This window comes from Phasianus colchicus, chromosome 1 (assembly GCF_987193195.1).
Source record: "Phasianus colchicus chromosome 1, bPhaCol1.hap1.1, whole genome shotgun sequence".
Classification (NCBI taxonomy): Eukaryota; Metazoa; Chordata; class Aves; order Galliformes; family Phasianidae; genus Phasianus; species Phasianus colchicus.
This window is the reverse complement of record NC_143436.1, coordinates 137,644,526-137,670,210: the sequence shown is the minus strand read 5'-3', so window position 1 is coordinate 137,670,210 and position 25,685 is coordinate 137,644,526. Positions and strand designations below refer to the sequence as shown.

The 25,685-nt window shown below is 39.4% G+C and overlaps 1 protein-coding gene across 3 annotated transcripts in view; it reads left to right on the top strand.

Moving 5' to 3' along the window:
* Positions 1 to 24,365, top strand: part of EDAR (ectodysplasin A receptor) — a 72,876-nt gene extending 48,511 nt beyond the window's left edge. For 2 of the 3 annotated variants that reach the window (XM_031605158.2, XM_090128229.1), the window contains exons 5-12: positions 2,311 to 2,396; positions 12,850 to 12,936; positions 14,065 to 14,193; positions 14,280 to 14,354; positions 16,189 to 16,261; positions 16,786 to 16,945; positions 20,302 to 20,362; positions 21,691 to 24,365. In XM_031605158.2, coding sequence (XP_031461018.1) covers positions 2,311 to 2,396; positions 12,850 to 12,936; positions 14,065 to 14,193; positions 14,280 to 14,354; positions 16,189 to 16,261; positions 16,786 to 16,945; positions 20,302 to 20,362; positions 21,691 to 22,010 — 991 coding nt within the window. In that variant the 3' untranslated portion in view covers positions 22,011 to 24,365. The remainder of the gene's footprint in view (positions 1 to 2,310; positions 2,397 to 12,849; positions 12,937 to 14,064; positions 14,194 to 14,279; positions 14,355 to 16,188; positions 16,262 to 16,785; positions 16,946 to 20,301; positions 20,363 to 21,690) is intronic. The other variant, XM_090128237.1, reaches the window with a different exon arrangement.
* The last annotated feature ends 1,320 nt before the right edge of the window (positions 24,366 to 25,685 follow it).

The following is a 25,685-nucleotide window of genomic DNA, read 5'->3' as shown; positions in this document are numbered from 1 at the left end:
CTCTGTCTGTGGGCATCTCATCCCTTTGCTATTTGTCATCAGTAAAGCAGCCTAAGGAAAAGATGAGCACGCAGGGAGAATGTAAAGGCTTAGTTCCAAAGCCATAGTCTTCAAAACCAAAGTTCAGATCTCTGGAGGTATTTAGACCCAACCTCCTGGGATGCTGCAGGCTTCAGCTTTATACTCCTATCCCAAAGCACTTCAAGCATGACAAATAGTGTAAATAGTGAGAGAATTAGTTACAGCTTGGATTCCCCTTCCTCAGTGTTAAGTCTCAGTGTTAGCTAAAGACTGTTAGGTCTTTAGCCAGTGAATTTCTAGCAAGTGAATTTCTAATGAAATAAAAGCCCTCCTTGGAGTTCTGGGTAAGGCAGCTGATGCTTCTATCTATGTGCTTGCCACCTCCCTTTTACTTTCTGCACACTGTCCTGCTGTCTTGTTCCCAGGTGCCCTGGTTTTTGCAGGAGGAAGACCTAAATGTAGATTCTTCTTTTGGGATCAAATCACCAAGTGTGACTTGGTACCACCATCAGTCCAAGTTAAAATACTTGTGGTGTTAAGCAGGAGAACACATCCATTTTTCATTCCAGCCTTCACTTTTGCATCTTCCCTCTAACACTTCAAAATAGCCTGAAAAGTGCAAAGGAAAGAGAAATAATGGGTTCTGTAGTGCAAGAATAGCACCATGAAAATTAGTGATTTTGTTATTGGTCCATTTGTTTTCCACAGTTAGTGATATAAAGCAATCAGACACTTCCAGCATTGCTTTAAATATTAGTGCAAAGCCAGAAACTTGTCTGTTGCCAGTACTTCAAAGGTGAACCATTAATATTTGCAATTGTAGAACTTCCAACTCATATATGAGAACAGTTGCTTGCCCTTGAACATCTACTTCAGTTTTCTTTGCCTGTCCTCCAGCACTCTGCATTGTGGTGAAAACCAAGAAATATTCCCCCAGCTTGTTTTAATTAACTGTCAGAAGGGCTGTTTATCTTCCCTAAACCACTGTGGCTATTAGGTTGTGGATTCTGACTGTCCTGTATTTTTCTTTATAGATTTATACATATCTTTGGCCTGCTCCTTTTATTTTATTTTACTTTATTTTATTTTATTTTATTTTGGTGGTTTGGCAACCATTTACTGCTTATTTATTAACTGCTTTGCAGCCTAATATTATGCAGACCCTTGCAAAAGACAAAAGATAATGTTCTTCTCTTGAGAGAAGGGCAGAGTGGCAGATGGAGCACATAAACCAAATGGAAGAGTAAGAGTGAATCTTTTAATGCCAGCAAAATAAAAATTACAACAACAAAAAGAGGAAATGTGTTCAGTGTATGTGTTCTTTTAGTTATCTCCAAGCACCATCCTCCTCCATCCTATGACTCAATGTACTTAATTTCCTGTACCTGTCTATACTATTTATAGGCTGGGTCATTCATTAATGACCAACTGATTTTGATGGACAGTTTCAGCAATAATTTTCTAATGTATAAATTTTCCAGGAAAAAAAGAAACATTCTGTACATACGTAGACAGCATAAGAGCAGAAGATCATTACTTAGTGTTCATGATGTTGAGTTCTTATCTATATAGAACAGATTATGACTATTCACTTCTTCACTAAAATTTAGCAAGTGATCTGTAGAAGCATATCCACTATGTATGATTTGGATGTATTTTACTCATTAAGTTGTATGTGGATCCAATTCTTGTAGAACCAGTTGCCAAGACTAACTTTAGTGGCAGCCCAGTTCAAATCATGAATAGTTTTTCGTCATGCTATAACTCCACGATCAAGGGAACTTCAAAAAAACACAAATGTTTGTAAATCCTCATCTGTCCCTGTAAGGGTAGTGTTTTCCTGCATTTGCTATTTAGATTTGGCTCTGTTGCTGAGATTATTCTTATGATGCTTGAGAAGAAAATCAGACAACTGTATTTAACTGACGGTCTTGCCTGAAAGACCTCTGCTTCAAAAATGATGTTCTCTTATTCTGAAAAGTCTTATTTCAGGGTATGCTGTACGCTGCAGCTTGAACACAGCAAGGAGAATAATGTTGTTTTAGGCAATGATACCTTCTTGTCATGTAGGCTTGATGGTTGATTAATTGCCTCTTAGGGGTAAAAGGAAGAAGAGAAACACTGTCTCTATTCAGGGAGTTTAAAAAAAATAATTATCTTTGCATCAAATTGCTTATAAAAGTGTTTTTTTTAATGATTGTATCTCAGCATAATTGGCTGCTGATGAACCATGCTTGGATGCAGTATATTAACTTACACTGTTTTGCCTCATCTTGCCCTTCATTTCAGTTACTACATGCTGGAAAACAGACCTCGAAACATATACGGAATGGTTTGCTACTCATGCTTGTTGGCACCTCCTAACACCAAAGAATGTAAGTGCTCATCAATTTCTCTGCATTTCATCTGGTTTTGACTTGGATCATCTGGAAGCTCAATATGAAGTCTTTCAGCAATGATTTTTATGTTCAAACAATAACTCAGTCTCCAGTAAAGCAATTTCTGCTTCCAACTAGCCTTGCCAACTAAGGAAGCAAATGCCGAACATTTGGGGAGAGATCAGAACCTTTGATTTTAGGACCTGCTATTGTTCAGTTATGTTCAGCTTTCATCTATTAAGACATCCCATGCAGGACTTATTATGGTTATTTAACCAAGTAGAACATCACAAAATTGCAATTTTTTAAATTCAGCTTTAGCTCAACTATGAAGAAAACATGGAAAAATTCATAGATGTCAACAAAAATGCATCACACATTTTTACATCCTTTGGTTTCAGGGTGACACAGGGACTGGTGTTAGAGTGTGACAGTCAGCGCTGATAAGAGAGCTAAATCTGTGGATTTCATTGACAAAAGAGCCTGTAGTTTGGTGATTGAAAAAAGATGTATGTAAGTGTGTATGACATCCTGGCAGTTCCTATTCATGTGTGCAATAGCTGACATCCTCAGGCCAGGAAGAGGAAAGACAGCCTGCAGTAGCACTCTAATGCAGATGTAGCTCCCCAAGAAGACTGTTTTCTCCTCTGAAGCATTATGAAACTGAGAAAAAGAAAAGGAAAAATGAAGTTCCCTCTGAGCAAATGAATTGGACGCTCCCTCAGAGAAACTGGAGTAGATTAGGAGAATAATAATAATAATAAATATATATATATATATATTTAAAATAAAAGACAAAAACAAGCTGTCCTCCAGAGAAACCTGCTACATGTAAAAAGAAAAGCCCATTAAAAGTCTTTGCCATGAAAAGGAATTGCAACACTTTGCCTACTTGATTTGAAAGCAGTAGTTGACACAAACTCCCTGAACATTTATTTATGTACAGAAATAGCAATTAGTTAGTTCAGATGCTGCTGAACTGTGTATGGTTGGTAGCCTGCATGCCACTTTAAAGGAGGAGGATGGGTTATTAAGATCTACTATTTTTCCTAAAGTGCAGGAGCTTGGATTATAAATATCTTGCAGAGAATCCTAGGGTGGTAGTCCAGGAGGAGGCATTCTCCAACCCATGTGTATGCCATGTGACTGCTCAGCTGTCTGTCACCTCTCCCTGCTTGGCTGCAGGACCCCACTTGGTCCCAAAACATGTGCTTCTGCCCCAGAGAGCAGGAGTGGCAAGGACAAGGGGAGTGTGGTTCTGTTGAGATAAGGTCTGTCCTAGGAGGCAAGGCAAGTGTGTTGGGGAGGACCCTGGTGTGAGAAGTGGGAGGAAGATGGAGAGGTAAGTAGAAACACAAGGCTAAGAGATGAGGAGATGAGGGCATGCGATAAGAGGAAAGGATGCAGACACATCTTCTGCATGCCTATGCAGGCTGGCTGCTCTGATAATGAGTATATAGTCACACCCACTGCCAGCCAAGAGCCTAACAGTGCTATCACAGTACATCGCAGTACATCACTGCTGATGGTACCCAAGCCATTTGAGCTCTGCAGACTGACTTGATTAACAGGTGATCAGTGATACTTGGCAAACAAACAGACTGAGAGAGCTGGGGCTCTTCAGCCTAGAGAAGAGAAGGCTCCAGGGGACCTTATAGCAACTTTCCAGTACCTGAAGAGGTACTACAGGAAAGCTGGGGAGGGACTTTTTATAAGGGCAGGTAGTGACAGGACAAGGAGAAATGGCTTTAAACTGAAACAGGGTAGATATAGACTAGATATTAGGAAGAAATTCTTTACTGTGAGGGTGGTGACACACCGGAACAGGTTGTCCAGTGAGGTTGTGGATGGCCCCCTCTGTGGAAGCATTCAAGGCCAGGCTGGATAGGGCTTTGAGCAACCTGGTCTAGAGGGAGGTGTCCTTTCCTATAGCAAGAGGGTTGGAACTAGATGATCTTAAAAGTCTCTTCCAACCCAAACCATTCTATGATTCAATGAAATTGCCCTTCCAGCATGCCAAGTCTTGCTTCAAGATGTGGGGTATTCACCTCAGCAGTTCCTTGAGATGCCACCAGCCAGTACAGCGATGCACATTTTACACCAGAATTGCTTTGTTTCCAAAACAGAAGATGGCATGAGATAGTAGGATTAATTTGAGATGAATCACTTCTTAAGCTCCAATACTCTGTCTTAAGCACATGCTGAAATGGATCTTTAGTAGCGTAAACATATTGTAGCTTACTTATCTGGCATAGAGCTACCTGAAGGTCTTATTGCTCAATTCAAAACACAAATCTTTGCCTCTCCGGGAGTATTTGGCAGATACTATATATAATGTGCTTATATTTCCAAGGGAAATGTGAATTATACAACTGATTAATCACTTGCATTTTTAACTTGACCAACACAAGAATAAATATATTATCTTCGGGAGTAATTTAGACAGCTTACAAACTGTCTGAATACTAATGTAGAAAACATTAGTCCTGGCAATAGTATTGTTACCACTTTAGTCAGATCCATGAAACTAGCCATTTGATTACAATTGTTGAATAGACCAGAAAGGTTTTAAAAATCCAAATCACTCAAATCACTGAGATCAGATTATTTGGTTTATAATGTCTAAACTTCTGGATATTGTTTGTAATGGTGCCTTCCTGGCTCACAGACAATAACTGGCACTAATAAATAAATGGAAAATCAGCCTTGCTACAGGAATTTCTCACTGTTGTTGTGCAGGCAGCATCAAATCTGGTGTTAGCAAAAGACTTTAAATATAAATATAAGTAAATATAAAACCTTATTTATCACATGCTTCATTACCATCAAATTATACCAGTCAAAGAGAAGTTATCATGTCAGTGTTGCACGGGTCCATAATTTTTTGAAGTTTGCAAATTCCAAACTAATCTAACTTCTGCACTCTGAGCATGTAGCCCTAAAGCAAACGTGATTTCTGTCACATGAAGGATAATATCAGCTCTTTGGTATGAAAAGTTCCTATACTCAGAAGAACTTCTGCCTATTGGTGGTCATTGATTGCTTCTCCCTCTGACTGTGATGATGGAGGACCCAGGAAGTCCATATTGTCCCAGGCCTCTTTAGTTCCTTTACTGAGACTTCAGAGTAGCACTGAACAGCCTTCAGGAGCTTCAACCTTTTAAAATTATCCAGAGTGCTGCTCCCCAAAACTGCCTTTTCTCCAAAAGTTCTCATGTAACTGGAGAGAGGTGGCCCAAAGTATTGCAAGGAAACAAGGGTGGTAAATTACTTGAGAGTAGGAAGCCAGGTGTGACAAGCTCTGGCTTTAATACTTTATTTCTAGACACAAAAATTAGGGCAGAGAAATCCCATTTCAGGTTTGAGACTGACTTGAAGGACAGTGGTGTTCTCCTTAGCTAGAAAATACCTGGCTGGGAGCTGCTTGATCTTCCTGTTACATAGGACCAGAGCAAGAACTGAGCTGCTGCAGGGAAACCTCAAAGACCTCACCTCACCATACATTCTACCTGGTAGAAAAATATTTGGTTTTGATCAAAGGATAAACAAACAGCTTTCAACTCCAAGAGCCTGCTGTGCAACTTTCATCTCCTAAACAGTCAATAAACCTTGAAATGGCTGAGGAAACAAGATGAACACCCCATGTCCCAACATCTGGAAACACTAGTGTAAAGGGTATGGGAAGTGAGAAAGAAACTCCATGATTGCTTTTATTTTTTTCTTCTCATGGGACCTTGAGCTGGAAAAAACACAAGTAGCATGGATCAGAGTGGGAGGAGAGGGAGACATGTAGAGGTCAGATATTTAATCAAGATAACCATATCGCCAGAATGCAGTGCTGAAAATCTCGCTCTGGACTGAAAGATAAAAGCAATAATTCTCTATGCCCTGTGAGGAATGTCAGGTTTTGGTGACAGCTTGTGGGAAAAGTGCTGGTAGGGGAAAAGGGTGTGCTTATGTGAGTACAAAGATGTCCACTATGTAAGCAGGAAGGCTTTTTCTTAGGTAGAAAAGAGTTTGTCTTCTGAAATGAGTCAACATCTCCATAAAGATTTCAATTTTTCATGTCTCGTGCACTGTGAAATGCCTCTGTAAGACTTTTGGGCCCTCACATCTACTGTATATGAGCCTCAATCCAGCTGTGCTAGGCACAGAGGAGCATAGTGCTAAAACATTGAATGTGAGGCCTCAGCAGTGCGTGAAGAACATTGTGAGCCATCCGTGACGCATGCTGACATAGAACTGGGATCTGTTACCTCTGTGACAACTATCAGCTTCGCAGAGAGTAAGGGAAGCAGCTACTGGATGCAGATTTCTTTTGCAAATTGGAGGATGATGTATTGCAGGTAGCGAGAACCAAAACACTTTAAGATGTGGCTTCCCACAGTTAATGGTGCTGGATTTGCTGTCAGCAGTTTTGGAATTGAAGTCACTTGAGGCCTCTGAATATGCGGAGTTGTTGGTTATTATTTTGCTTTCATCCAATGTAAAAGGATATGCAAAAGACAGAAGAATTTAACCTACTACATGGAGTTTTCTCTGGCAGAGGTGCATCTGCTGCTGGAAGAGATGTTATCTTTGAGCAGCTGCACTTCTCAGCCAGTTTATGTGTGTTAACTGCTCTTCTGTTTGAACTTTGATATTTGCCATTTAAGTTCAAAATTGATGGAGAAAAAACAAAACCAAACTCTGCTAGAAAATCTTGAACATTATATTTTGAAGTCATTATTACCCAATTAAGACAAATATGTAAACACTTATCCACTCAAATTATTGATGTAGAGAATTTCAGCAAGTGATTGGGGGTTTTCTTTTTCTGTGTGTTCTTGTGTATGCGTGGACAAAGCATACTGTTAACTCTTCTCATTTATTTTTCCTGGCTGTAAACATGAATACAGTTGCAATAATCAACCTGTGTAAATCTTTAAGTAAGTCTGACGCTTGTCAGTGATGGCTTAGCAAAACAAAAAAGGGAGGAAAAAAAAAAAAGGAAGAGAACAAAGAAAAACAAATGTAGTCAAGTTATTTTTGAACTATCAGAGAGTGAATAGCATCTGGAAACATAAAAGATGATATCTATTGTTGTATCATTAGGACTTCAAAACCAGCTGAGCAGATGAGACAGAACAAGTTACTAACAGGCTGAGGGCTCGGTGCAGCAAGTCCTCTGCAGAGGTTGCTTCCATATCCCCATCTTAAGGTTGAGACAGCCTCCTTAATTGAAATGTATAACACAAGCAAGCCTAACGTCAAAAACATTTGCCTTAGTGAAAAATCATTATTTCATAGGTTTTTGTTTTAACTCGCCATTCTTTAAAGCATCACTAATTTCCTTTTCTTGCCAGTTTTGTCCTTTTGTAATATGATCAACATCGGGACGTTTTCCTTCTGTTTCAAATTAAGCTTACAAATGAATAGGCTTGTTAGCTGGAGCTAACAAACTTTCCTTTATTTATTTATTTATTTATTTCTGAGTTGTTTGATCTCTGAACACCCCATTCCTCTTTACATGTGGAATAGGAGAAACACTGAAGGCAGTGCTTTATTGTTCACTGGTGGTGTGGCCTCGTACTCATTTCCTCAGGGCCTGTCTATACCTAATATTGGGACAAAATTGGCCAGCCTCAGCCATAAACCTTCCAGGGAAAAGATCTGAGGATCAAGTATGGTCTTTGCTCTCTTGAGCTGCCAGGAAAGCTGAACCCAGGTATCACTTGGTATCACTTCTGGTCCCATTCCAGCTCACCTGAAAACTCTGAGGACTTTGGGCCATCCCTTCTCACAAGCCTGCTGTGTCCCTGCACATCTACCTGCAACATAATAGTACCGTACAATTAAAGCTCCCAGTAAATTTTAAACAAAACAGGAAATAAATTGTCAGACTAAGGCCATACAGCCTACTGTCCTCAGCACTTTTCCCTGCCCCAGCAAAATAATGGGAGAGAAAAACAAAAACATTACGAAGCATGAGAGTATAAAGTATATCTTTTTAAGTGTCTGAGCAGTAGTGGCTCCTTACAGTGAGAACGACCAGATCTGAAACTAAAGTCTGTAGGGATTAGGGTTAGGGTATCACAAATTTTATAAGGCAATTTATTTGCTTCTCGATCTTCCCAATTTAAGAACTGTCTAAACTAACTGAAGAATCTGCCTGAGGCTACAGTAAATATTGGACTGAACTGCCTTTATTCTTTATGTCTCCTGGTAATAACAGAAAAATCCAAAGCACACAAGTAGTTCTCCAGTGCCTGAGCTAATTTCTGCTATATGTAATATTATTAGAGTTGGATGATGTTTATTTACTAAGTTCATATGTAGATGCCTTGAAGAGCAGCTGGATTTTGATGGCAGCTTCAGTTCCATGACTGTCCAAATGGACAGGGTTTCCATAGGAAGTTGTTCCCTTAAGTTTGAAAACCTTTTTTGTAAGTATCTGAATACAGATTGACATTAATTTGTAAATTCTGACGTGGGCTTTCTAAATAGCAAGGTCTTTATTTATGACTAGATTTAGTTATAATCTAGTTTCCGATTACGTTGTCAGCCATAAACTTTCTACCTTTATTGAACTTCAACTCAATGTAATATATTTTTCCATCTCGTATTTCAGGCTGCTGGTTATTAATTTGCATGGGTGCTTTATCTTACTTCACTCCTTTAAAATGGCCACAGTGCCTTCAGGCACAGCTCAGCTGGCAGTAACAAGTATGGATTGCCATTCATAAATGGGCCATGGCTGTAGGAAGTGGGGTGCGAAAGGAGAGACAGGAAACTGCTCCCAATAGCAAGGAGCTGACACATAGAGGCATAAAGGCAGTTTTTTAAACACTTTGTATTTCAGGATTACTTTGGTAGTCTGTTGCATACACACTTTGTGTATTTTTATAGTGTGTTATTAAGTATTAAATAAACTTTGTGAAAAGCTGTTGCTAGCGAGGAGCAGCAGTCCTTTGCATGGACCAGTAAGCTGCCACTTACAGCAACATATGTCAGAAGCACATATGGTCCCTGCTGCACCAGATTTCCTCCAGGCACAAACACTTGTGAGAGGGAATGTTGGGCAACCCTCCTCTCCCTGTGCCCTCCTCGTCCCACAGATCTGGCACATCATCACATTTGTTCTTGCTATAAATCTGTCTTGAGATACATAAACAACAGCAATAGTCCTGTTACACAAAGCAGAATGGTTCCTTAAAACAAAAATGTTATGTTACTATCCTTCATTTGTTCACTATGGGGACGAATGGCTGTCTGCATGGCTATTTAAGTTAAAGCTATCTTTCAAGTTAAAAAAACAAACAAACAAAAACGAACAACAAATGTTCAAATCTGAATACAGGTCAAATTGTTCTCCTAATCAGTGTATGCTGTTCTTTAATGAAACAGTATTTAGACTCTGCTGATATCTTCTTTTTTTTTTTTTTAATAAAAACATAATGCAAAAAATGACAAAGCTTCACTGATAAACCTTCTTCCTAATGTCTTTATCACATTCCTATAATATTACTTACAGGTGTCTAGGAATATAAACCACTCCTTTGCACAGCTATATTACAGCCATCAGTCTTTTGGGGAGCTTAAAACAGAGTTATTTCCATATGCTGTGCTGTGGCACGTTAGGATGTCTCTGCCTGAGCTCTAAGTCTTCATAGAATATAAGTGTCATCTGTATTGGAACCAAAGTTAATAATGTATCTGAACACAAAACTGGATGTGCACAGGAACAGCTGACACTGGAGTCATGGTGTACTGCAAGACTGCTTTGCTTTGCTTCTATTTGTTACTTTGCTTCTTTTTGCTCAAACAAAAAAAGGCATGAACTGAAATTCTGCAGAAGCTGGCATTTTTGGTTCCCCCTGTAGTGCAGGTGTGTGAGTTGGCACATGTTCCTAAGCCACATCTAAAGAAAAGTCTTGGCTCATAATGAATATACCAAATTATTAAATTTGATAATAGACTTAAAATATGCATAATATCTAACTCCCACACAGGCATATATGAAAGGCCATTGAGTTTCAGCATCAGGCTAGCTCTTGCCACAGCTAGACAGCACAGAAGCACCATAGCCCCATTCCCATTTAACCAAAGGAAAATCCTTTATGCAGGCTCTTCCAAGGATGAAAATGACCACCCTTGTGTGTTGGAGAGGCTACAGTGTGTGTAGAGTGGGCAACATGCAATATCTTCATGTGGGTAGAGCTGGATGAAGGGTGGCAGTGATGTTGAAGGACAGACAGCCTTCCCCATTACCATTCCTGTGAGGTGCTGCTTCCTGACATCCCACCAAGGCTCTCCTTCCTTCTACAGATGAAAAACCTTACGTTACCAATACCAAGTGATTGAATGATTGAAGGATTAGGCAGAAATCCTTCAATTACTCCACATTTCAAACGAAGGAGCAGAGAGCATGATAAACCCTGCTTATAATGAGATGAACTCAAGCTTATTAGATAAACTGCAGGCAGACAGAGCAGAGCAGTTTGCCATATTAATTGAAAGGCAGTGGAAAGAAAGCTGCTGTTGACTTGTTGCAGCCTGTAAGAACTGCACAGAATTGCAATTGTCTGTAATTGGGTTTGCCAGGAGGTGGCAAGAAAGGCATAAGCCTAGTAGCTGTGGGCATGAAAGAACAGACTTGTCTCTGGCTGCAGCATTGGCCATTGACCAGACTGCTTCCAGTGCTCAGCTGAAATGAGTAAGCACAAGGTTGAAACTAAGTGTGATTCACTTCAGTTTGTGAAGAATTACTGGCAATCTTACAGAGTACCTGTCTTTAACCTCCATTACAGACGGATGGCATCTTCATCTACTGACGTGTAGATGCTCCACTGCTGTGCTGCAGGTTCTGGAACTTATAAATAATTCTTCCAAGAATGAACCCTGTTACAGGGAAGGGACCAGAAACAAGATATAGGCAATCAGCCTGTCATTTACATAATGCTAAAGGCATCTGAATTAACAAATTAGTGCATTTAAAGCTTTATGAAAACACTCTGTCAGTTTCAAAAATTCCTTCAGTGCGAATATGAGTTCATTTCCTTTCAAGAAATGATGTTTGAAAGAAATTTTACCATTATTAAAGGAAATATCTTTTGAAGACATCTGCATCTTGTACTTTGTGGACACTAAGAATGTACACTTTGCATTTACTACATGCAGCTACGTTTTATGTTAGGTAATATCTTTTTTCTTCCTTTTTTTGGGAAACATTATTCTTAATTTGAAGAGCATGTACATTTCTTTGTACTTAACCATGGAACATTTCTCAGACCATTCCAGGCCACTTAATTTCCTGTCAACTTTACCTAGTGGGTCGAATTTCTTGTGATATTTACTGGGTCAAAAGAATGACTCGGTGAGTTCTCAGCCACTCTAGCTGCCACACCAGCTTGCTGAGCCATGTGCTGTGTGATTGGAGCAGTCTTCTGGCTTTGGGTCTGCTGAATTTAAATGTCATCACTGGACTTTTTCTGTGCACAGCTAATATAAAGCAGAAGGGATTTCTTATCCCTGCTGCCAGCCAGAGGATGGTTTTCCTTGGCTGTTCATAGTGGCTGTTTGCATAACCTCCTCACCACTTATTTGAAAAATTATTTGAGAATCAAGAGAATGTCTTCTTCCAAACCCAGTGTTTTCATGCCTTTCTTCAAATTCTATGCCAATACCACCCTGTATTTTTATACGACGTTCTCATCAACAACCTTATTCCCAGTAATGTTCACTATTGTCTAGTATTGTGAAAAGATGTTAGTTTACGACTTGGTTTACTGCTTTGAAATTGTGATGTATGGCACCATGTGAAAGATTAATAAAAATATTACCTAACTTTTAAACCGAACTGTAGAAGTTACCCAAGGAAAATCTCCACTGGGTAACCTCACTCTGCCAGCAAGAAACAGTCCTTGAGGTACTTCATCTCACTGTTTTTGAAGGTTTTTTTCCCCCTCGGATACAGATTTAGACTGACAGAAGGGATCATAAGAAACAAATTATCCAGCTCGATGGCAGAAATTCTCATATTTACTTCTAAGACAGTGCAGCTTCATGAAACAGAAGGACATTCAACAGTCTTGCTTGTTGCTTTTGCTAGGTTTTACTGTCGTAAGGGTTTGCTTACTATCAGAGTTTCATGGTGATCCTGCTAGTGAAGGATAACCATGAGAACATTCACGTGATGAGTTTTGTCTATGCTCATAACAGCTCATGAGCTTTGACTTCTTCTCCTCCCTCTAGACGCTGTGCAAAATTATCTTCTACATACAATTTTCAACATGCCAGCAATGCATACTGGGGTTAGTAACATTTCAAAAAGCCACAGTGAATTTGTGGCTCTTTGCTAACGAACAGGAAATGCAATCAAGCAAAGCCAAGGCTCTCTTTACCTGGGCTAAGATACTGCTTTGACTATCTAAGTGTGGAAGTTTATGGCATTTCTGTTTTTCTTTTGCAGGTGCAGGGGCTAGCTCTGGCATTTCAGCCATTTTCCCAAGCACCTCTGGCACAAGTACCTTCTCACCTTACCAGCATGCTCACAAAGGTAAGAAGACATTCCTGGATTTAATGCGGCAGCTGTTGGTCTCAAAAATAGTATCAACAAAAGTGCAACTGAACTGATGATATCTGTTGTGAATTTCATTGCCAATCTTTCTGGATTTCTAAGATGGCTATTAAAAATAATTCAGAATTAATTTTTATTTCTTGGTTAATCAACACTGCTGCTCTAGGAGGACTGACTTAAAATGCACTTGGACATTAGTGGGCAGTGCCAGCAATTAATTAGCACATTATTTGTGGTGGTACAGATAGGGCACTGTGCCTCAGCAAAGCCTCATTTAGAATGGTGACAAAAAAATGGACATGTAAAGCTAGTCTCTTACTGAACTGTTCTAAACTGTTCTCCTCTATGATTATTAGGTTTTTAAAATGTTTGAACATGAGTACACATAACAGGAAAGATAACGAGGTACTGACCATATTGATCTTCCTGGTTGTTTTGTCAAGGTCCTGAAGATCATGTTTTCAGAAAAATTATTTTCCTGTATTTTAGTATACCTGACATTTTCTGCATTCTTTTATGAATTTTTGATTCTGACCTGTCCATCCAGATTCTGCTTCAATCTTTCTGCATATCTTACTTTAAATTCACCCTGCAGCCATGCTGTGTTTTAAGTCTATTAAAAAAAAAATTACTTATTCCACAAATACATTGTGTTCTCCTTACTGCAAAGATTTTGAGGCAGTCAGAGATATCAGTGGACCTGTTATCTCTCAGCCCATTTTGTGGAGATTTTTTGATTTAGTATTTTTTGTTTGTTTTTATTTAAGTACTGTTTCACTAGTTCACTGTTAGGAAGGCTGCTACTCCTGCGTAAATAAAGTTTCTTGTATTATTAGCAGATAATACCATCTTCTATATCTTTGTATAATCATCTGATTAAATATTTTTAATGAATACTATTAAGTAGTTCTTGTAGCCTAATTCACAATTTTGAAAATTGTTAGAAAGTTCCCCTTTGAGAAGTAGCATTTAGTTCTGCAATGCTTAAACAAGACAGATCAACAAAATGAGAGTGCAAATTCTAACGGTAGTGTGGACTGTGAACTGTTAACTATTCTTTGATCTGAAGAGATGATTATTTACAAAAATACCTATTTGTTTTTCCAGCAGATCTTTCAGGACAAGGACATCTGGCTACAGCTCTGATAATTGCAATGTCTACCATATTCATAATGGCAATTGCCATTGTCCTCATCATAATGTTTTACATTGTGAAAACCAAACCTTCTGCTCAAGGTAATTGTTCAGCACAACAAGTCTTTTGCTGCAAATGCTATTTTAGATAGCTTCTGAGAATAATTATTGTTATTTTTACATTCTAGCCTGTTGCAAGAGCCACTCAGTAAAAAATGTCGAAGCTCAGGCTAATACTCAAGAAGAGAAGAAAGAAGTACAAGGTATAAGTTGCTTTAGTTTTGCATTTTCTATCCAAGGTGCCATTGGGCTTAAGTATCCATATTGCATTTCTCTTAATTACAATTCCCCCATTCAATGTCTATTTACAAAATAATTATGTACATCGGTTGATCTGAAAGTAATGCCTCAGAATCACAGAATTCACAGAATTGCCAGGGTTGGAAGGGACCTCAAGGATCATGAATCTCCAACCCCCCTGCCACACGCAGGGCCACCAACCATCCCACCTAATGCTAGACCAGGCTGCCCAGGGCCCCATCCAATCTGGCCTTGAACACCTCCAGGGACGGGGCATCCACAACCTCCCTGGGCAGCCTGTTCCAGCACCTCACCACTCTCTCCGTAAAGAATTTCCCCCTGACGTCCCATTTATTTCCATGGAAACTGCAGCAGATACAAAGAGCACAAAAACACTACTTGATAGAGCAAATTCTCGACTACAGAATACTCTTTTTCAACATAGTCACCACCATTAGCTATGCATTTTCACCAGCAATGAGCAAGAGCCTGCATATTGTGCTTGTAAAAATCTTCACCAGTGGAAATGACCCACTGTTTCACAGTTGCTACAGTGGCATTGTTGCTAGAAAATTGTTACTCATGCAGTTCATCTTTCATCAGCCCATACAGATAGAAGCCAGAAGGCACCAAATCTGGACTATATGGTGGGTGTGGTGGGACAGTCCAGCCAGAATTGATAATGTGCTCCATGGTCTTCAAACTGATGTGTGGCCCGGTGCTATTGTGTTTCAAGAGAAATGTTTTCTTCTCTGGCCTGACTCTGGAAGCTAGAATCAGTGTCATGATGTAGCAGTCAGAGTTGATGGTTTGTCCAGGTATAGAAAATCCAGAAAGACCACTCCTTTCCTATCGCAAAAGACACTGCATGTCTCTTTACCTGCTGAGGGCTGCGTCTTGAATTTTTTCTTCAGTGGGGGATTCACATGTTCCCACGCCATGCACTATCATTTTGACTCTGGCTCATAATGGTGACTGCATGTCTTGTCACTGGTAATGATGCAGTACAGGAAACAGTCACTTTCAGCCCAGTATTTGTTCATTAGGTTCTGACAAACTTGCATAGGGTGTTCCTTCTGTTACTGTGTAAGCATCAGTGAGACCCACCTGGTGCAAACTTTGCAATATTCCAGTGTTGCCATCATTGTTTCCAAAACCTTCAAATTGATACTTAGCTCCGTACATAGTTCCCTGGTCATAATCCATCAATTCATGCTGATGAGCTGATTGAGATGCTCTTCATTTTGAGGTGTGATAGCGGTGCATGACCATCCAGAACATGGCTTGCTTTTTACATCACTGTCACCATTGCTGAAATGCACCACCCGTCACCTCACTGTGCTCATATCCACCGTGTGGTCTCTATAAATGTTCAGCAAGTGTTGATGAATGACAGTGGGTGCCATTTTTTCTGCATGGAGGAATTCATTGACACCCCTTTGTTTCATGTGCACTTCTATGTCAGATGCTGTTGTCTCAGAACCCCTCTTCTGCCATCTGTCACAGCAACAACATGTAATGGGATATTGGCAGGAAGGTTCAGCCTCTTTTGCCATACCACCAACATCCGCTTCTTACAGTGGGCCAACATCATAAAATAGGAGGCATTATTTTTGGAGCAGCCCTCTTGTAATAGTATTTGTACTTCCAGAATGTCACTTAATCCTCCAATAGCAATTCAAAAGGTAGCAGAGATTTCCATTTGCAGCAAGGTTGCCAGCTAAAGTAGCTCCTCAGACAAAACACCAGTTGGAATATTCATTGCCAATGTAAATTTCTCTAATTGTTTATCTACAGATAATGTTGTGATATTCTCTGAGAAAGAAGAGTTTGAAAAACTTACAGCAACTCCAGCTAAGGCTGCTAAAAGGTAGGTTAAAAAAAAAATAAAGATGCTTTCATTTTGACTGAAGTAGGAAAGGGGCAGAGTCACCATTTATCCTGGTACAGAGAAATTCATGAAGAACAAAGTAGAAGTAGTTTTCTAGTCTGGTAGATCAAGGAAAAATGTGTCAGTGAAAGAGCTCCAGGGGTTAGTTTCTGGAAGAAGTGACCAAGGCCACCATACATTGAAACATTACCTTGAGCACCATGTGCTCTGGGTTGTAGCCCACAGAGATTCTGTGCTGAATAACACAACTCCACTGAGGCAAACACTGTCCTCAGTGGGAAGTCCTTCTATGGAAGGATTCTTGCAAGATAAGCATGATTGTGCAACTTGGTGAGCATTGCACATATATCCTCAGAAGATGAATGCAATTACATTCACAGGATTTCAGGGGAATAAAAAATGGAAAACATTTTTATTCCATTACTCTGGGATAGCAGAAAGGAAATGATTGGAGTCAAACCATGAGAGACTTCACTAAGACAACCTTATCCTTCATTTTACAGTGAAAATGATGCATCTTCTGAGAATGAACGACTTCTAAGTCGTAGCATGGATAGTGATGAAGAAGCTGCAGTTGACAAGCAAGGGACACCAGAGAGATGCTTGTTATCTTTAGTGCATTTGGCCAGAGATAAATCTTCTACAAGCAATAAATCAACAGGGGTAAGGCAATTTTGAGATTTCAAATTTGAAACTTGCTTTCTGTGTTTTTATTGGTGGTGGTGATGGGTTTTTTTGCCTTTTTTTTTTTTTTTTTTTTTTTTAAAGAAAACAAGATGCAAACTATAAAAAAATGCACTATAACACAGATAGGACTAATCCACAAAATACAAGAGAGTTTCTTTTGACAGTTTTATTGCTGACTCTTATTTGCATAATAGCATATGAAATTCCTTCAGTATTGAAGAGAGTGTCTGTGTAGGTGTATTAATACTGTTCAGGGTTGAAAAGCACATTTGCTATAAGAGAAGTAACTCTGTTTTTCTGCACTGTATGTTTCACAGTCTAAAGAAAGAAAAAGAAAACAGCAAACCCCCAGTATAGTTAATGCTAGCATAACTAACACCAAGGCAACTTTGACAACAGAAAATCAGACAGAAAAATAATTGGACAGTGGGGCTGAAGTCATACAATAGCATAGCATCTGCCTGTCTTGACTCAGAGGCATGGCTATTTCTATGCCTTGGAATTTTCAGCAGTATCTGGAGTTGTGCTCGGTGTTTTGTTTTGTTTTGTTTTTTGTATGTGTATGTGTGTGTGTGTGTGTGTGTGTGTAACTTCCAAAAACACATATGTGCTTAAGATCACTCCTGTGCTCCTAAGGACAATGTAAATGCACTGTTCGTTTTGCTGTGGAAGGCCTTCATTTCTTCCTGCTGAATCTGTATTGTTCAGGGCAGTTTATCTCACTTAGGCTACTCAAGGCAGGGTTAGGGCACTCCCTCACCCACACAGTGTTTAGTTTATATTAAGATGAATCTGCTCTTAAAAAGAAAGTGTTTGCTCTGACATTTTGTATGTTTTTAGAACTTCAGAAATAATTAAAAAAATAGCATTATCTAGGACAAAATTGTGTCATTAATCTAAGAACTGCAGGGGTTGGAAGGGAACTCGAGACTGTTGAATCTTGCTAAAGCAGATTTCCTACAGCAAGTCACACAGGAAAGCGTCCAGGCAGTGCTCTGTCACCCCCAAAGGAAAAAAGCTCTTTCTCATGTTCATATGGAACTTCCTGCGTTCCAGTTAGTGCCTGTTGCCCCTTGTTCTGTCACACTGGGCACCACCAAATACAGCTTGGCCCCATCCACTTGACACCCATCCATTAGATATTTATAAGCACCGATCAGATTTCCCCTCAGTCTTCTCCAGGCTGAAGAGTCTCAGGTCTCTCAGCCTTTCCTCATGAGGGAGATGCTGTTTTGTGAAGAATAAAAAAGGTTTGAAATTGCATCTTGTTTGCATGTTTTACTTCACTGGGATGGTTCTCAGATTTTCTAAAAAAGCTCATTATTCAGCTGAAGCCAGACACACGAAGTCTCAGCCTAAGAAAGATGCTTTTTCTGTGTGTAGTTAGTTAGCTAGACTATCTGAAAATAACTTACTACTCTAATGTTCCTATTTTAAAATTCAGTTTTATGAGGTCTCTGTAAAAATCCAACATTATCACACTTAAAATTACATTATATAAGTTGGGCAGGTAGGAACTGAGAACATTTAATAAGAAACAGCTTGCCTTCTAAAGACTATACATAGTAGATACATTCTCCTGGGTAATTTATGTATCTCATAAGTACATCTGAAACATGAGCTTTTCTCTCAGACCTGCTGTCATTACATATTGCTAATGAGCTGAGGCCTGCTAACAAGGATGAAGACAAAGTTGTCAATGAAAGTGCAGATTACATCAAGATTCCCCAGCCCATACCTAAGATTCCACATCTAAGCCAGTTGCCAGAAGTTAGAAAAGCAGTAATTTGCTTGAGACTAGAGACTGAATAGCATTTCTAGTACTAGAAAGAGTATTAAATAGCTTTTTGGGAGGGGTAATGAAAGTTGAAGGCCTGCTCTTATCCAACGCTGCTCTGGTTAAACCAAAAACCATTATGCAAGGTGCTACCACATGGAGGATCGCCAAACCCAAATCCACCTGCTTGCTTCCAGCAAAAGCTTTACAAATTTCCCATCTTCTGGCTCAAGCAAAAAGATCATCCTGCGTAATTTTTCTTCTGCTTGAAATTCTTTACCCTCATTCCTTGTCCTAAAAATGAAGAGAGAGTGAAAATAGGCATCTAATCATTGTCTTATATGAATTTTAACAAAATCCTTTAAAAGAAATTTGTCTGTTTATAAGCGTCTGAAACAGCTTATCAAATGTACATCAGAATCCCAAAGATTAGCATATGTAAATTGTACCCAGAATATGTCAGTGTCTGTATTGCATTTCCCTGTAATGTGGCCTACTGTGAAACAGGCATTGGGTGGAGCAGCCAGTTTGTTGTCTCCAGCTGCAAGTCTATTAATCCAAGTAATTGATGTGTCCTGCCACTTACAGTCCAAATAAAATGGGAAAAATCTTCCTACCAAAAAAAAAAAAAAAAAAAAAAAAAAAAAAAAAGACCCAATAGTGAAAAAAGTAGAGCTTTTTTTCATCCTGGTTTGCAGTGAAAAGTGGTGAATTTGTGGAGATAATGCTGGAGTCCTATCAAAATGACAGCTTTTCAGAGAACTCAGTCCTAATGAAAGCCGGCAGAGAGATGACAATTCCAGCCCCCAAGAACTCCTGACATTTTGACATTTATTTTCAATCCATGCTGAATCCAAGGCCAAACCTTGAGAATATTTTGGCTAAATGAAACTACATCAAAATGTCCATTTTCAGCTTAGAAGATGTCAAGTTTTTAGTTTGAGACTCTTTCTTGTCAAAAATGATAACAGCACCCTCGACCTTGAATTTTCCCTGTCTAAAGTGCTACTGATTTTTTTTATCTCTCCATAAAATCTTTCAGATTCACACAAGTAATATATTGTGAAAGCAAATATCTAATTAATCAGCAACGCAGTAAGCAGTTTTATGCCAGAGACAGAAAAGGTGATCCCCTCTAAAGTTCTCTTACATTGCTGGATGAAGGCAATTTCAGTCTGATTTCCAATTTACCTGGAAATCCCTTGCATTTTTTCCTGCACATGTGACATTGAATTTGTCCTCATTATCTGGAGTTTCCTTCAGTCTGAAAGAGAAACAAAACACAGAAGAACTTAGGATAGAAAAGACACTATCTAACAGAAGAACAGATTGAAAGAAAGTTCTCTAGCAGTGGTAAGCCAAAGCAGAAACATGTTTATTTTTTGCTGAATTGTTGCATCCTCTTCCATTGGTCTTCAAAAATGACTCTTGAGGACATCACGTGATAATCCCTTTAGCCATGAAAAGAGGGTCTCCCAGAGGTTTTGTACTACCGTGTGCCATTTGTTTACTCTCATGACCAAAAAAATAATGCAACAAATCTCTTCTCTTTTAGATTCAAAGTCGAAGGAAAAAGATACTTGATGTGTACGCTAACGTATGTGACGTTGCAGAAGGTGAGTGTACAGAACTTGCACATCTTGTAAAAGCACAACATTAAATCACAATTGTTTGCTGTAAAATGTAAATCCCTCTATTTTCCTATGGAAAAGAAAGTGGAAAGAAAGTGCAAATCTGGAAAAAGCTCTTAGGGGCAGATTTATTGCTGTCTGGCGGGAAGCACTACGTTGCCCCGATTCCAAAGCTGTTCAGGTTGGGTTTGTGTACCACAGGTGCTCTCCACATGTGTACATGGGCTTTCTGCCTCTGGAGAGATGCAAGAGTAATGTGAACATCCACACGGATGTCCACAGAGAACTTTCCTTTTCACCTAGAGGAAATGTGTTTATCTGTTTAGTTGCATGGATAACAGGTATAAATTGGGTCCAAATACAAAAGTGTGATTTGTGGGGGGTCAGGATTGTGTTTCAGACAAAAGTCTTGACCTACTCTGCTTCTCTAAGTGCTGTCCCACTTCTCATGACAACAAGCAGAGTTTCCAAGTAGGCCAGTATTATCCATGTTAACCCTCTTTATCACTTGGCTAGCTGGAGTGTTTCAGCAGAAGATACACAAACTAATGTTCATGCAGTACAGAGGACGTGACTGCATTTACCTTTTCTTTGTCTCACATACTTCATGTGCATACATGTGAACAAGTTTTCTGTGATTCAGGGAGCACCATCTCCCATCAAATTACTGCTGTTGTGTGTGAAGCAGGAAAACTACAGAAGCAAAAGAACTGTTTTCAGAAACAGTGTACAAAACTACAGTGATCAGCAGTGCAAACAAAAACTGTATAAGAAAGGATAACTTTTTCCTCACTGAATGACTGATTTATAATCTCTAGAGATTCAGTGTTAGCAGTGACAAGCGAGCATTTGCAGGGACTTTTATGCTTGCAAGCATCTGGCATCTTTGCTGCACCTACAAGGGCAACTTTCAGTGATGTTACAGCAGCTGCTGCTGCTGGAGTCAGGGAAGGGTCAGAGCTCTCGAGCTCAAATGCTGTGCTGGATGTGCAGAGGTGTATTCATGAAGCCACTCATGAGGGATATGTTTTCAATATACTTCTCATAGCAAGTGAATTGTTGCAGGAGGTGGCAGTACCATAGGAATGCACACAGCCCATCTAGTACTTCTTTCCCAGCAAACTTTTTACTCTACTTATTCTGTGAATGTTGTACCCTACTGTTACCAGGTGAGATATGGAGCTAAACATACCTATCATGAACTCACACTTAAAGATTTTAGCTGTGCCTATTGCTAATAGTATTTTAAGAAATTCCTTGAACAGCCAGGACTTGTGCACAGAGCTGTCTGACCAGAACCCTTCATGTTGCAGGCCTGAGCCCTACGGAGCTGCCGTTTGACTGCCTGGAGAAGACCAGCCGAATGCTCAGTTCGACGTACAACACCGAGAAGGCCATAGTGAAAACATGGCGTCACCTTGCTGAGAGCTTCGGGTTGAAGAGGGATGAAATTGGTGGCATGACAGATGGCATGCAGCTGTTTGACCGCATCAGCACAGCAGGCTACAGCATCCCGGAACTGCTCACCAAACTGGTACAAATTGAGCGGTTGGATGCTGTTGAGTCTCTGTGTGCAGATATCCTGGAGTGGGCACAAGCAATGCCTGCTCCTGAACCAGCAGTGACATCCTGATGGGCCTGGCTGGGGCCTGTGCTCCCACAACACCTGTGAGAACAATGATCCCAGCCAGCAGCACGTTGGAGACTTTGGACAAGAGACATTTCTTCTACGTAATCACTCCTGGTAACCAACGGGAAGCTTTTCTCTTTTACTTCTAAGAAAATGAAGTTATACATCTACCAAAACAAGAACAGAATTCTCCCAAGAAGCTTGGTATGAAACAAAAAAAAATTGTGTTAAACAGTTACTGACAATAAGCAGACACAAAAGCATGAATTCTGCAGCCTGTTTATGAGTATATGTGCAGATATGCCTGCTGCTGCCCTTCCTGCCTGGTTTGCAAGCTGTTGAGTTGCTCGCTGGAGATGGCTCTATTTCTTGGGGCTTTAGTCAACCATTGGTCTAACAGTTACAGTCAACAACGGCACCACAGCCACAGTATCCATTAATACACATTAGGCACCTGCATTTCTATCAGCTCTAACACATTTAATATTTAACCAGTTTCATTTTCTATATTCCCTATGGATTTATTAAATCTAAAAGTATGTGCATAGGTGTGTATACACAGTCCTCAGATCAACTAATTATAGTATATGAAAAAAAGCTCCAAGATAATTTACAGATGGAAGCGCTTCTAAACACTGCACATAATGCATGTAAATGCACTCGTGGTCCATACCCTCATTTCAGAAATAGTAAATTCAAACTGCAGACTCTGTAGACAAACCGGTTGGTGAGAGGGCAGTGTGTGTTGGCAGTGATCCCTCAAAGTGCAGAGGAGAACAAGTTTTCCTTTCCTTACTCCTACCATTAAAAAAAAAGCAATGCAAACTGTGCACACACAACTCTGACTTTCCAGTTCTGACGTCTGTATGTCAAATAATATTTCAAGCAGAGGAATATTCAGACAACAGTTGGGCATGTGTGACACTGAGAGGAAAAAAAGTAGATTTCTTTAGGTAGTTGAAAAGTACAGGAACAAGTGGCTTTGAAATGATGTGCTCCAGTGCATGTAAAACATAGAATCATAGAATCATCAAGGTTGGAGAAGACTTCTCAGATCATCTAGTCCAACCATTCACCTGCCATCAATACTTCCCTACTAAACCATCTCCCTGGGCAGCATATTCCAGTGTCTCACCACTCTTTCAGAGAAGAAATCTTTCCTAATATCGAACCTGAAACGTGAGCACAGATCCCCCCAGATGGAAATCAGCTCTTCTGAAAAGTAAAGAATCAAAAACACAACAAAAATCACATTATTTGTTCCTGTTAGCTACTCTGATTTTCTTTGTCAAAATGTCTGTAAACTTGTTTAGATCCCAATTCAGAAGGTGATGCCAAATCTCTGTGCTTAATTTGTAGCTAAAATGAGCAATGACTGATTTCAGTAAGTTTAACCACTAAACGGAGAGAACCATCATTTACCAACCTACACTTTTTCAATTCCAAATTGCTCGACCAAAAAAAATGTTGTGAGAAAAATATTAACTCTAACCCTGCCGTTAGTAACCAGCATTCCATCGCTTAATAACCAGATCTTATCTATGATCGTATCATAATTGTGCCGAACACTTAGTATCACCCTTCAGCGTCTGTAATTACTGGTCTTTTCAGCACTTCATCTGTACTGCAGAGGAAGTACATACATAAAACCTTTCCTCGCTGTTCTTCCACCATTTCTTCAGTATCGTAACTCACTCTTTATTAATTTGCATGTGCTAAATCTGAGGAGAATTTTGACTTTTCTTATAAAGGAAGATGCAAACTGCATTTATTTGAATATTTAACTGGCTAACTGATGTTTAATTTATGGATGGGATTCTTGCTATCTTGAAATCAATGACAAATTAGTACAGACTTCAACAGGCTTCAGTAAGATTTCACGGTTTGCTGACAGCTCTGCAATCTTCAACAAGATTTCCAAAACCCTACATTGGCAATTCAGTCTATTGCTACTAAAATAAAAAAAGGAAAAAAAACAGAATGGGAGGATTCTACTTCTCTTGTGCCAGTGTGTAACTGCAGTGTTCTTCAGTGGACTATCCCCTATATTTCATGTTTCATTTAATAGTACGCACCACTCATTTGTTTAAAAAAAGCCAAAGGAATCCTCTTTTGTACATTTGTCTGGCCTTAAAAAGTGAGGGTCTTGAAATCAATGGTGCCAATGTGAACACAGACTATTTAACATTATTTTATTTAGTATACAGTATTTTTATTGTTACACAAAAGATGTACAGGAACAAAAAAAAAAAAACCCGTATATCTTGCCAAATCTTACTTTCTAATAATTTTGTTTAATGCTGTACATATAACTTATTATATTGTAAAATATGAACATAAAATATGTTAATAAAGAGGTCAAACACAGTAGTATCATATTTTTTATATTATTCTATTTTTAATTCATATATTGCCTTATAAATGTGCAATTAAATAAATTAGCCAGGGGCTAACAGCACATTCCTGTGGTATGGGAGCACCGAGGTAACATGCATGAAGGAATCTTTGCACTCCCACATCATACTGCTTGTCTGCACTGCACTTTGAGAAGTTTTGAAGCAAAGATCACTCTTCCTTTCTCAGTAGTTTTGGTTCAATATTTCACCTCCAAGGTACAAAGCTAAGTCCAGGTTCCTTAGAAGATCAGAATGTAAGTTGTTATTATATATATATAAGAGGTGGTACAGACTGGGAGACTAATGAGTAATCTCACAACAGCAATACTCTCTAATTAACATTTTCACTGTGTGTTCCTAAATTAGCAGTTCTACGCAGCATTATCAGAGACTTTACCTGGAAGCTTTTACTGCATGGCAGAACAACTGTATTCATCCAGTCCTATGCTTGCATTGTGCAGACTGCTAAGAGAACGGCAGCATCTACAGAAACCAGCACTGAGCTACATCTCCCCCTGGCACTGATGATTAAGCTGAGACTGTCAAAATATCTCAAACAAATTAAACATTTTTCTAAAAGGAATCAACTCAGTTCTGCTTAAAAAACAGTTTGGTGCTTTGTTTATTCAGGTTCCTTTCTGGTTTCAGCATGATGAATACATTCTTGTTCTGCCAACCATTAAAGGAGAGAAAGACTCCAGAAACTGCAACAAAAGCTTGGAGTTTGCCAGACAGTCAGGAGAAGATGATGTTTGGAGTTTCACCTAGCTGTTTTTTCACTCCCTGCACTGCACATGTAGGAGTTAGATCAGCATGTGCTGCTCCTGCTGAGGATGCAGATGTCTGAAGGGCCTGACCATTCCTGGCTTCAACATACTTACAGACACTAACTAAAAAGAGAAGCTTCAGCTTCTGTACTTTAACTTGACAAAGCACAGACTTGGATCTGGATAAAATACCCATGTTCTTTTACTGTGTAATTAAATAAAAAGGTGATCTTCAATAGTAGAGTGAGAGCATCAATAGACAAAGGGAAGGCAGCTGATGTTGTCTACCTGGATTTCCGCAAGGCTTTTTACATGGTCCCACACCACATCCTTATCTGTAAATTGGAGAGAGATGGATTTGAAGACTGGACTACTTGATTGATAAAGAACTGGTTGTATGGTTGTAGCCAGAGGGTTGTTGTCAATGGCTCTATGTACATGTAGAAGGTAGTCATAAGCAGCATCCTCCAGGGGCCCTCTCCAACATCTTCATCAATGACATAGACAAGGAGATT